This window comes from Mesocricetus auratus, unplaced genomic scaffold (genome assembly GCF_017639785.1).
Source record: "Mesocricetus auratus isolate SY011 unplaced genomic scaffold, BCM_Maur_2.0 Super-Scaffold_100676, whole genome shotgun sequence".
Classification (NCBI taxonomy): domain Eukaryota; kingdom Metazoa; phylum Chordata; class Mammalia; order Rodentia; family Cricetidae; genus Mesocricetus; species Mesocricetus auratus.
This window is the reverse complement of record NW_024429266.1, coordinates 152,180,137-152,193,350: the sequence shown is the minus strand read 5'-3', so window position 1 is coordinate 152,193,350 and position 13,214 is coordinate 152,180,137. Positions and strand designations below refer to the sequence as shown.

Below are 13,214 nucleotides of genomic sequence, written 5' to 3'. Positions count from 1 at the left end.
CTACCGCCAGAGGCTCCAGACAAGGCGATATGAACGAGAGCGAGCCGGCCTGATGGCTGCAACCGGCGACCAGTGACGCACGCGCACAGCGGCGGCGGCGGCGGCGGCGACCGCAGGCCACGCGCAACCGGAGCAGAAAAAGCGCGCACGACTCCGCGCTCTAGGGGTACAGCAGAAGCGCGCGTTCTCTGCTTCCCCGAGTGCCCCGCCCCGACGGCGCTCGCCCCGCCCCCGGCGCTCGCCCCGCCCCCCGCGGCCACCTGCTGCCCAGCGCGCGCCGGTGGAGGGCGCGGGAGCGCGCGCCGGGGTGCTAGCTAGGCCGGGAGGATGGCGCGGGCCTTGCGGTTGCAGCCGGTGCTCCGGGCGCTGCTGTTGCTGCAGGTAGTCGGCCCTGCTGTGGCTGCCAAGCTCAACATCCCCAAAGTGCTGCTGCCCTTCACGCGGGCCACACGCGTGAACTTCACTCTGGAAGCTTCTGAGGGCTGCTACCGCTGGTGAGGCGCGCGGGCCCCGGCGGGAGGCGGCAGGTGCGCGGGAGGGGGCCTGGGCCGCAGGTGCGCGGCGTGCTCGCTCCAGCCGGCCCCGCGTGACCCCCGCGGCGCGCGCGCTCGCCGCCTGCGCATGGCGTCCGGGCCACTCGTGTCTGGGCTGCGCGGGAAGAGGAGGCACGGATCGCGGGCTGCAGAGCACAGCGCCGCACGTGGTCTCCGTCCTCTGCTGACAGGGCCCTGAGGAACTCCAGCATGAACAGCCAGGGCTCTGAAGTCTGTGGGAGACGGGGGACTCACCCCTGGCGCCTGACTGGTGTGGGAAGCGGGTCTGTGGAGACCTATGCAAGGCGTGTGTGGGAGCACACCATACTCGTTGGGCCACTTTTGGAAGCTCATAAGTCTTGGATGAAAGGACCTAGTGGTCTATTTTCCAGCTCTGAAGTGTGAGGCGAGGGAATGAGATGCTGGTGGAATGGATCTGACTCAGCAGGGTGATGTGATCCAGCGTTCGGCTAGGCAGATGACGGGAGAGCTTCTGGTTGCTGGGTGCAGGCTGAGTTGGGTGTGAACAGGTCACACCCATTATACACACCCTAACTCTCACTAGTGATAATTAGGTAGTGCCTGCCCCTCCCCCAGTTCCCCATCCCCTCAGGCTACACTTAGCTGTCAAGGATGTGTCTAGGCCAGTGTCTCTCAACCTGTGGGTCATGACCCATTTGGGTAGCACATCAGATAGCCTGCATATCAGATATTTGCATTAGAATTCATAACAGTAGCAAAACTAGTTATGAAGTAGCAACGAAATAATTTTATGGTTGAGGATCACCACAACATTTAAAGGGTCGCAGCATAGGGAACAACCACAGGTCTAGACTAAGGGTTAACTAGCTCGTGTGTGTGTGTGTGTGTGTGTGTGTGTGTGTGTGTGTGTGTGTGTGTGTGTTCTATATGATGTCCAGAGCTCAGACCTATATTCTGTTACATGTACTTCTCAAACCTATTTTTCTTTTTATAGTCTGCCTCATAAGGGTGGCATCATACCCCTGTAATCCTGGTGCTGGGGATGCTGAGGCAGGAGGGTGGCCAGTTTGAGGATAGTCTGGATTACGAAACTGTGTCTCTAAAATGACCCTGAAGTATGAAGAGGCAGTGATCCCATTGCATTAGGAGTGAGGAGTGTGTTACCCACGAGGAGGTGCTTTATCCCTCTCGGGCCTTGTTTGAGCGGGAAGATCAGCAGTTAATACTTCCGAGGGATGCACGCTCAGTTTCTTGTTGAAGTTGTCTGCTTGATAGATGGGCAAGAAAGAGGAAGCCGGCTATTTATAATAGCTGTCTCCAAAGTGAATCCCTTTGCATGTCTTTGTGTACTGCTTCCTGTGAGGTTCTGTAGTCATACTTTTGTTTCTAAAATAACAATCTTTTTCTTTCTCTTCTCCCGACTGTGCTCTCCTGAGGGTTGCTGGTGGATCTTGACACACTTTTATTTACTCAGGAGGACTGGGAAAAGCATTCAAAGCCTTGGATGCATCAGAGGCATGCTAAGTCCCTTCTGGGGTGTTCAGTGTCTGGTTGCTTTCATCTTAAGGTGTGGCTGACTGCTCAGACTGTCTTCTTTGAAGGTGTTTGGTTGCAGTTTCCTCTTTACTTCACAGGAAGATGGGCTGCCAATCAAGTCCAAGTCAGAAGTGTTATTCCAAATACCTTCACTTACTAATGACTACAGTTACCTCTACCTGGGAGGCAATGACCCCTTTATCCAGGAGTACTTCAAGTCTCTGAAATGAAAAACAAAGAAAATTTCATCCATGCCAGGCCCTAGGGGTGTTGCTCATCCTTGGGATTCACTGCTGAGCTCCAAGTTCTCTGAAGTTGCTGCATGTTTGAGCCTGAGCTTCAAGGTTATCATCCCTATTTCCTGATTTGCACCACATAATTGGGAGGTCATCTGGTCGGTATTGCTGTATTTGAGTGAATGACGAGAGGGAAGGGTGGCAGCTCACTCCCATAGAGTAGTGACAATGGTGCTGAAGCAGAAAGTCTCCCAGCTACCGAATGGGACATGGGCCTGCATCCTTGGCTGATTTGCCAGGCTCCAATCAACCTTGCTACATAACGAGTTACGATTTAGCTTAGCTATCTTGCATTGAAAGTGATTTGCAAAGCTATTTTACTGGTTCTCTTAAAAGGTATCATTTACAAATGATGCCCACAAAAGCAAAAACAAAAACAACAACAACAACAAAAACCTTGGAAAATTGAGAGGAAAAAAGAAAGAAGGAAATCCTACCCTGTTCAGTTTTGTCCCAAACTCGGACTCATTCTGGTTTCTTTTGAATTCTGTGGTTTATTAAGAAGGTGCTCTGCTGGGAAGTGGGGTAGGTAAGGCAGGGGAGTGGAATGAGGATGAGGCAAAGTCTGGGGACTCTGGAATTGGTCTGCACTTAAGGCAAGGGGAGACTAAGTCCATGCATACGTGTATGTGTGTGCAAGTCCCACTAAAGTAGGATACACATACACGCACACACACACACTCCTCCCTCCCTCCCTCCCTTCCTCTCTCCCTCCCTTCCTCCTTTCCTTCCTTCCTTCCATTTTATGTGTGTGCCTGGTGCCCAAGGAGGCCAATATTGGGCATCACATCCTGTGGAACTGGAGTTATGGATGATTGTAAGTAGCTGCCACGTGGGTGCTGAGAACCAAACCTGGGTCCTCTGCAAGAGCAACAAGTGTCTTAATTGCTGACCCATCTCTCCAGCTCCTACATATATGAGTATTGTAAAGACAAAGAAAGGTGACTGTCCCTTGATGAGTTGGAACACACGCTAGGGTCCGTCTTATTTGTGATGACCATGCTCTTGGGGATGTTTTGTTTTTCTGCTCTGAGCACTTCTCTCGTAAACTTTGTGCTCAGTCTATATTAAAGTATCTGAGGGTTGAAGATAGCTCTTCCAGAGGATCACCACTGTGGTCATGGAGGCTCACCACTGTGTGTAACTCCAGGTCTAGAGGGTCACATGCTTTCTTTGGGCCTCTGAGGGCACTGTACACACATGGTGCACACACACACACATACAAGCAAAACACCCATACCCATAAAATAAATTAGAAAATATATTTTTAAGATAAAAAATCAGTAATAAACCAAGTTATCACAGCAATAGCAATCCCAACTAAGGTGAACCCACCTCCCCTTCATGGACAGACTGGTTCTGAAATTCTTTTATGTGCTAAAGCCACAAATCTTTATTTTTGCTAAGTCAGGTCCCTAGAAGTCTGGGGAAAGTACTCAGGCTACTGAGAGTGACAGTAGGGAGCTGTGCTTCCTGCCTCTGTTCCCCAAACTGCTAGCAATAAGGATTCTCAGACCAGCCAGAGCTCATTCTGGGTTAGGAAGTCACTTCACACAGAGGGAACAAATTATGGTGACTTTACTCTGCACTGGACACTGCTTAAGAAAGGGTGACAGTGAAGGCGTGGGTGATGCCCTGGCTTCCTGGAATTCAACATTGGACTGTGGGAGCATTTGAGCATGACCATCTGAGACATGTATTCTGGATAGCACCTCCCTGGAGCATTATACATGGCCATCTGAGACATGTATTCTGGATAGCACCTCCCTGGAGCATTATACATGGCCATCTGAGACATGTATTCTGGATAGCACCTCCCTGGAGCATTATACATGGCCATCTGAGACATGTATTCTGGATAGCCCCTGGAGCATTTGAACATGGCCATCTGAGACATGTATTCTGGATAGCACCTCCCTGGAGCATTTGAACATGGCCATCTGAGACATGTGTTCTGGATAGCACCTCCCTGGCGTCCAGTGAACCTCGAGTAAGTTCTCACAAGTGCAGGGTTCCAGCCTGGGATGGAGCAGCTTGGAAGGGGAGGTTCATTTGGTGAGGTTAGGGTGATGGGAGAACACATGAACAAACGAGAGTAGTTCAGCAAGGCGATTTCTTTTTTCGCAAAGAAGGGTATGCAAGGACCCTAATGAAGCTGGTTAGCACATTCACCAAAATAACTTACCTTTTAGGTGGCGAGTGTTTCATCTCACTGGTGGGAATTGACTTTATAGTCTCATTGGCTAACTGGCAAAAAGGGGAAGGGAGGCTGTTCAGGAATATGGGCCCTTGTTTAGGCGAGTACCTTTGATTAAAAAGACAAAACTGGATCTCACAAGGGTATCAGAAGGTGAGGTTAGAAAGGTCCAGGTCAGCAGGCCCAGGTCACATGAGACCTTGTGGGCTTTGGTTAGGGGACAGGAAAAGGGTTGCCAGGTGAGGCATTGAGCCTGAGTCTCTGGGGCCTTGCTTTTCTGAGGACCGTGCACGCTAGCCCCTGAGAGCTGCCTGCTGCAGAGGTTCCTGAGGGGTTGCACTCTAAAAGGCAGCTCTGCGTGCTCACCTTACCAGACCAGTGGGAGTGAGGTTCTGGAAAGTGTCTGTTGACCCCAGCTGACCTGGAGTCCGGTGGTTTTCTTCCGCTTCCCTTTTGGGGTTCCCCTATTTTGCCTGACCCTGAGGTGGCTTCTACTCTGTAGACTCATGAGAGATAATTGCTGTAGATGTGTGGAGGGTGGGCTGGGTTGACCACCAGTCCCACCTTCCCATTCCTCTTTGCCTCTCGAACTACCCCCTCCTTTTTTCCCCATTATTCTTTTCTGGCCTGGCCTCCCTGAATCTTTGGGTTCATCTGACCCCTGCCCAGGTTCTGGCCTGTGTTCTGATAAGGGGAGAGCTCTCTTAAAGGCAGTGGCACCCACGGAACTGGGACATTTTGTGTGTCAGTGGGTCTCATGCAGCCATGGTGATGACATATGAGTGTCATCCTTTCAGAGCTCACTCTCCCTTACTATTTATTTAGTGGTACTGGAGTAGAACCCAGGACTGTACGCATTCTAGGAAGCACTGTACCACCGAACCACACCCCCAACATCTCCTGATCCACTCTTGATCCTTTAGACTTCCTCAAAGTAAAGGTTTTCTTGAGTCAGTATGTTGATACGTTTTTTTAATATTTATTTTCTTATATGTGTGTGAGCGTTTACCTGTGAGTATGTATGTGTGCCACATGTGTTCCTGGTGTCCCTGGAAGCCAGAAGAGAGTGTCAGATCTCCCGGAACTAGAGCTAAAGGCAGTTGTGAGTCACCATGTCGGTACTCAGAACTGAACCTGGGTCCTCTGCAGGAGCAGTAAGTGCTCTTAACCACTGAGGTGTCTCTCCAGTCCCTTATTTATTTATTTATTTATTTATTTATTTATTTATTTATTGATGGTTTTTCAAGACAGGGTTTCTCTGTTGCTTTGGAGCCTGTCTTGGAACTCACTCTGTAGACCAGGCTGGGCTCCAACTCACAGAGATCTGCCTGCCTCTGCCTCCCAAGTGCTGGGATTAAAGGAGTGCGCCACCACCGCCAGGCTTCCCTTTTTTTTTTTAAAACAACAACAACAATAAAATATGTAACACAGAATTTGCCTCCCAACCATTTGCTCATTCAGTGCATGAGAACACCCTGACATCCATGTAGAACTGTCTTGTGAAAATGAAACTCCGTAGCCGTTAAGCGCTGGCTCCCCACTTCCTCCTACTTCAGCCCTTGCCAGCTGCCCTCCCACTTGCTTTTCTTTCTTTCTTTAAACATGTCAACCAGAAGTTTTATTTGCTAAGTTACAGCCCCCTTCATAGCCCCCTCTTGTTAGCACTCATGAGTGTTTGCCTGCTTCAAGTGCCTCTGTGGGAAGCACTGGCCCCAGGTAAAGAACGTTTTTTGCATCTGGTTTTCTGGAAAGCCCAGCAGAGTTTTATTTACTGTGGCGTGTATATTACCTTTTCAGTAAAGGAGAATTAATTTTTTAAAAAATGGAAGGAATGAGAGATGGCTCAGCAGTTAAGAAGATGTGGCTTCACTCCTCAGCCCCCACCATGGTGGCTCACAGTTCTGGGGGATCCCATGCTCTTTTCTGGCACACACGTGGTGCACGGACATACAAGCAGCCAAGATACTCATACACATAAAATAAAGAATGAAAGATACAAGTGCTTGGATATGACTGCGTTGAGTCAGGTGGTGGTGGGGCCCCATGGTAGGTGTGTCAGGTCTCCATTACAATGAGAAAATGACTAAGGTCAGCAACTTAAAGGGGGAAAACTTTCAGAAGGGTCAGTCTAAAATGGTTTGGGCCTGTGGTGAGGCAGGGCATCATGGTGGGAGTAGGGAGTGCGTCAAGGTCAGCTTCCCTCATGGTGGACATAAAGTAAAAAGGGGGGATGAGAGGAAGGGGTTGGGGTCCCAATATCTCCTCCAGTGGTATGCCCCCAATGCCCTGACTTCCATAAGACTAGGAGTAACTTATTTATGGTTCTACTATCCCTCAGTGACTAAGTGTTCAGGACAAGGCTTTCTGGGGATATTTAAGAGCCAAACCACAGTGGCAGGGAAGGGTCATGAGAAGGTGCTAGTGTCCAGGCAGCTGCTCTTGCTGGCCAGAAGCTACAGGGCCAGAAGGAGAATCCCAGTGTTGCAGCATTCCTGCTGATGCCCAGCAGGAACAGGAGAGTAACGCTAGCTTGTCTTCTAACCCCTTTAAATATTATTACTCACTCAATCCTAAAGCTGTTTTCTTAAAAGCCCCCAGACTTGCTCTGGAGGGGTGATACCCACCACTGTGAGATGCCTGAGACCTGGAGCCTCCCGGCAGTGCGTGCCAGGGCTGTGAGTGGACCAGGGCTCCTCAGGTGGTGCCTGGCTTGCTTGGCCTCCTTCAGCAGCTTTGAAAATAAATCAGTTAGCTTTAAGAAACAGTGTTGAGAGGGTACGTTTAGGGGTGGGCCTGATCAGGTGGTAGCTGATGCCATCTTCTGCAGGGTCTGGGAGCCCAGCCCTCTTTGTGGGTGGCACCAGGTAGGGCAAGAAATTCTCAACTGTGTGTTTGCATGCTGTGCCCAGTGTAAAGAAACAGGATTGTGTCATTCTTTCCTGTCCCAGCTGTGCTGAAGCAGTTGTCTTTCTAGGGGTATGGTGACATTGTGTGGAGTTTTCCTCATGTGCCACCTGGGGTCCTCATAGGACCGTTGGGGACACAGCTGTGCAATCACACTTTACTATTTGACACAAAACAGAATGATTGTATAATAATGAACATTACCGTGGTGGTGTTTATTAGAGTACTGGGTCTGGAGGAAATATTACTGCAAACCTGTAAGAGCTCAGCCTGGAGGGTTTACTTCCTCAGCCTTGTGATGCTGCCTGCATGCAACAGGAAATGCAAGCCAGAGCGGTCTCAGTGCAGCAGAGGGGTGTAATTTTGGTTCCTGAAGGAGATTCTTAGGCAGAATTTGTTTCAGATTTATGTGTCGAGGTTGGGAATGAATGCATGGTCACCAGGATCTGCTCCTTGTTCCCTGGGTCTTGACTGTGGTGTCCTTTGGCCATCTGAGGGTAGCTAGATGCCATTGCAGCCTAATAGCTTCCCACATTCCAGACTGTGTGGACATCAGCCACAGCACCTGTTTGATTGGACCCACCCTAGGCACATGTGTCAGTCAAAATTATTCTGTGCCGCCAGGGTGCACAAGGCTTTTGTTAGCCAGGCCCCAGTAGTGTGTCTGCTTGTGTCCACAGGCCAGAGTGCTCTGGAGCCTCCTAGACTGAGATAGGAAGAGGACTCCATCTCATCTGCCTGCATTAAAAACCCATAGACAGAAGAGAGGCTTGGAATAATGAGAATGTATTTCCCTTAGTGCTGGAGTCACAGCTGGTGTCTGAGTGACTGTGTTGTGTGCCATTTCCCAGATGCAAACTGCCAGCTTCTTATTGTGTCCTTGAGTAGAGGGAGGGAACCAGGCAGCTCTGAGAGGCCTCTTTAAATGGTACCGAGCCCTTCCTGGAAGCCTGTCCCCATGGCCTAGTCACTTCCCAGTTCTGTCATCTTGGGAGCGAGGATTTCAGTGTGAGAACTTGAGGGACTCATTGACATCACCCTAGGCAGGTCCAGGCAAAGGAGTTAGGTGCTGTTACAGGAAAAAGTAGCTGGAGGTCGAGGGGATCCCGTCTGTATGAATGACACTTAGGTCTTCCCTGCGCCAGTGTACTAGGCTGTTGTCAGGGAGAGGACTCCTTAGGACCTGGGCTTGCAGGGAAGCTGTTGTCTCCTGAGGGCTTTGGAAGGAGCCTGTGAGGAGGTGGCATGGCTACATGACTGTCACTGACCCCAGTTTCCGCATCTGTGATCCTGTCACCTGACGTGCTTGCAAGGTACAACTTTTGGGCTGGTTCTGAATACACTTGGAAAGCTATGCAGCCGCAAGACTTCCTAGTCCACTCTACGCAGTTGCTAAAATTTACTTTATAGTTAGAAACTTTGTTTTAAACAAAACTCCTCACCTGAGCCTCCTCTGAACTGGTGAGGAGGCTGACCCTAGTGCTCCCCCAGGCAGGGAAGTGCAGCAGATAACCACTAACTCAGTTCAGGGATCCCACACAGCAGCTCACAGACAGAAACAGTCCAGGAAAAGGAAACCACAGACCCCAACACAGAACCCCTCACCACAGTATGAGAGTTAAATCCAGAGAAATGACAGGGATAGTTCAGCATGGGCAAGAGGGTAAATCACAGGAATGCAAAGTTGGCTTGATACTAAAACAAAATAACTCAGTATGATGTTAGCAACAACAACAAAAAAGGAAACCTTGTGGCTGTGAACACTAATTGGCACTGATGGCTGACATGCCTGTCTTCCAAGAGCATGGGATCCCTCAGCCACACCTTGTCCAACCATTCAGCCTCTGGGAAGTCATAGGCTTCCTTCCCCTCCCTGGTTCATGCTCACCGGAGCCCTGAGTCTTCCTTCCTGAGAACATGTTTCTTTCTCCAGTCTGTTTACCTACCTCTCTTTCCTGTTTACCTACCTCTGAAGCATGAGCTCCATGAAGGCAGAGATTCATGTGTGTGCTACACAGTGTCACAGATAATCCAGCAAATACTGACCTGGTTTAGAGCTTTAATGTCCCTCTGAGGCCCATGACTTCTGGGAGTCTGCTGAACCTTTAGGAAATTGTCATTGAGAATGTGTCCTTGAAGGGTTACTGGGACTCCAGCCATCCTGTCTCACCTTGTGAGCAGCTTCCTTGGTCTCCATACACCCAAACCAAAAGAACCAACTAACTGTAGGCTGGAACTTCTGAAACCGCAGGCCTAAGTAAGTGTCTCTTTAGATACTGAATTTTGTAAAAGGTGTTTTGTCATTGTTTTGAAAAGCTGACTACTCCACGTAGATTCAGTGAATGACTGACTGCTTTAGAGATTCCAGGAGGACCAAAGGCAGTGGGGAGCAGAGAGGAGGCAGGAAGGAGAGGAGGAAGAGGAGGATCCTCAAGGAGGAGTCCCCTCCGCTTCAGCCATGAAGGTGGGCAGGGTGAGCTGGTAGCAAGGTCATGTGATGTGCAGAGGGCAGCATTTGCAAAGGGATAGAGATGGGAGAGATGGGAAAGTTGAGGAAGGGAGGGAAACACACACACACACACACACACACACACAGAGAGAGAGAGAGAGAGAGAGAGAGAGAGAGAGAGAGAGAGAGAGAGAGAGAGAGTTGTAAGTAGAGGTCAGACCAGATGCAAGCTTCTGCTTGTTATATGGCCTGGGGCAGTAACCCCTGCTTGGGCCTGAACCTTTCTGTGGGTGTGAGAATGTCTGTTGTCTGTGGCTATATTTTGGGGAGGCCTAAAAGAGACAAGACACCAGGGTCAAGGTTCAGGGAAGCACACTGACCTGCAACTCCTTTCTCTTGTGGTTAAGGGTCTTCTAAACATCATAGTGAGGTGGTCTCCACTGACCATGTCCTGTCTTCAGCTCCCATCCAGCATCTTATCCCATCCCCCTCCAAGAATCTGTGGTAGAGTGCAAACCAGAGGAACTTTATCATCAGTTCAGAATCAACAGCCTTAAATAGGGTAAAACAACTTAAAACAGTACTACACAGGATTTGAAGGAAATAGTCAATATTCTATTGCTGTGAAGAGACACCATAACCATGGCATCTCATAAGGAGAGCATGTAATTGGGGCTTGCTTTTCAGTTTCAGAGGTTTAGTACATTATCAGCACACTTCCAACAAGGCCACATCTACTCCAACAATTGTTCTAAATAAATAGTACCACTCTCTTAGCATTCACATGTATATGAGCCTATGGGGGTCATTTGTAGTCAAACCACTACAGGGTGTAAACATGCTAGTTTTGGGATGCCAGCCACTGGCATTGAGAAATGCTGCAATTTAAAGCTTTGGATGACAATCAAGATTGGTCCCTTGCAGGGCAAGTCTGCAGGTTTGAGACATGTCACGGCTCTCAAAGACTTCTAGAGCAGCAGGTCTCTGCAGGGGTGTGTGGTCTTGCTGTCTAGAGACTGGGCATGGAGTCCCTGTACCTGCAGTTGCCCAGCTAAAGGCCAGAGGCTAGTTTGAATGAGCTCCCTGCTGGGGGCCCAAATCTCAGGTGCTGTCAGCCTCAGTCTCTGGCAGGTCCATCTTCAGTAGATCCTATCCTGAAGGCACTGAACTCTTCTAGTCAAATCTGTATCTGTAGAGTCCATTCTGGGCTAACCTGGTCCCTGACTGGCTGAATGTGGACACACAAATAGAGTGAACAATAGGACTAATCCGGGAAGAGCTGTCAGACCCAATGTGAGAGGGGAAGAACCTTGTGCCCTCCAAAAGATGGTCAGAAGGCTCCATACTGGGGGCCCATGTATCCCTTACAACAGTAGGACTGTTGGCCTGTGTTCAGGAGCCCTATCATCTGGGTAAGAGTTTTGCATTAAGTTCTCTCTGATCTTCCCTAGTCCTTAGCTGCTAGACTTCATCCCCATGGAAGATGAGGATATGGTGGTTCAGATGGCTGGTGAGTGGTAGTTCCCTTTCTGCAGATGTCAAAAGTGATAGCCTATGCTGCCTGATCCTCAGCCCTACTGTTGATTGTGCTACCCAGGGTCCCCAGGAAACACAGGTGTGTCATTCCTAGACTCTGAGGCCTGTCATGTGTTCTTAAGGGTGGGTGCACTGCTGGCTCTGTGTGCAGCCCTGGAGAAGTGCCATTGAGGACAGCAGTTGATTTAACCTGGGCAAGGGGATAGATACTCTGAGTAGAAAACCATGTGAACTGGGGTCTCTCTGCTATAGCTGCAAGGCAGGAACTGACTGCAGCCTTCAGGATCAGGACCTGCCAGAGATAGGAGAGCTGCTCTCTGATTGGTGATCCATTCTCTGCAAAATTGCTCTGCCAAGAACTGCTCTCGCTGGTACCTCAACCCTCCCACCCCCAGATCTTTTGAGCTATAACCCTTGCTGGTAGCCTTTTGGCTGGTGCTCCAGAGTACAGGGCTGTCTTACTTTTAGCCTGTTGGTTCGCATCCTGTGGCCACTGAGTGTCTCAGAGTTTCTGCTTTCATGTTTGAGGTGTTTTCACTCAATTTTTTACTCCTGTGTGACAAAAGATCCCTTTGTCTGCCCAGCCTATTATTGGTGGGAAGGCAAGACAAGAACCCAAGATATGAAAATTGACTTTCTTAGTGACGTGTTACATCCTGGTTAGAACCGGAAATGCCTCTTGATAGGAAATGAGACACCCAAGTCTCAATAACCTTTTTCAAGGGCTCACCCCTGTGATGCAATGCTCTCCCATTAGAGATTTCCCCTCCTCCCAGTGGCAATGTATACCTGTGACAAACCTGTAGCATATGGGCCTTTGAGAGACATCCAGCACACCACCTATAGCTGTCACATAGTGTCTCTGCCCTAAAAACCTGTACTCTACATGTTCACCCTCATCTCTGTTTCTCTTTTTAAATTTTGGAATAATTCTGGACTTATAAAAAAGTTACACAACCAACACTGAACACTGTTCTTCCAGTAGCTTTCCAAGTCACATCTGTGCTATCAGGACATTCATAGCAGAACATGACATCTCATGATGCCCTAGACTGGGCTTTACTGGGGTTTCCAAGGAGGTACTCTCCCAATTTCCTGATCCAAGCTAGCATCCTACAAGGCAGTCATTTGTATTGTTTCCTTGGTCTCCTCTTATTGGTGTGTATTCTAGTGTGTGTGTGTGCACGCCCTTGCACTTTGACCCTCTTGAAAAATATCTTCAACTATTACTAAATAAAGTCCAATTCTCACATAGTGTGAGACCTTTTTCTTGCCTACGTGCAGTGTTTGTATCAACTTTGTTTTTTCCCGTTCTGAAGTGTTGTCTCCCCAGAGGACACCCTGAGCTGACCACACATGCCTTTCCCCAGGGATCCCATCTCTTTCCTCACTGGCAGGCGAGGTTGCTTTAGTATATTTACCATCAGTGCATGTGGCTGTCGTGTTTTAGGCTTCCTGTAGCAGCTCAGTTGAGATGTTCCCTGTGCCCACCTGGTCTCCAGAAAGATACCAGACACAAGGCTGGAAACCTGGGGTGTCTGGTCAGGTCAAGTGTGCTGTGTACCATTGTTTTGTTTTGAGACAAGGTCTTATGTAGATTAGGTTGCCCTCAAACTTGCTATTGAATTCTGGATGATCCTGAGTTGTTGGGATTGATTACTGGCAAGTACCACTATGGCTGACTTTTAGTTGTGACAGACTCTAGCATGCCTACTAGTGTTGGAGACTGAGGAATGAGTGCTGCCACTCTGCTCAGTGGCTGTCCTGGTCTGGGTCCTTGG

The 13,214-nt window shown here is 49.3% G+C and overlaps 1 protein-coding gene across 1 annotated transcript in view; it reads left to right on the top strand.

Moving 5' to 3' along the window:
* Window positions 1-281: 281 nt before the first annotated feature.
* Nup210 (nucleoporin 210) overlaps window positions 282-13,214 on the top strand; it is a 95,838-nt gene continuing 82,905 nt past the window's right edge. The window contains exon 1 of the mRNA XM_005071160.4: window positions 282-494. Coding sequence (XP_005071217.1) covers window positions 328-494 — 167 coding nt within the window. The 5' untranslated portion in view covers window positions 282-327. The remainder of the gene's footprint in view (window positions 495-13,214) is intronic.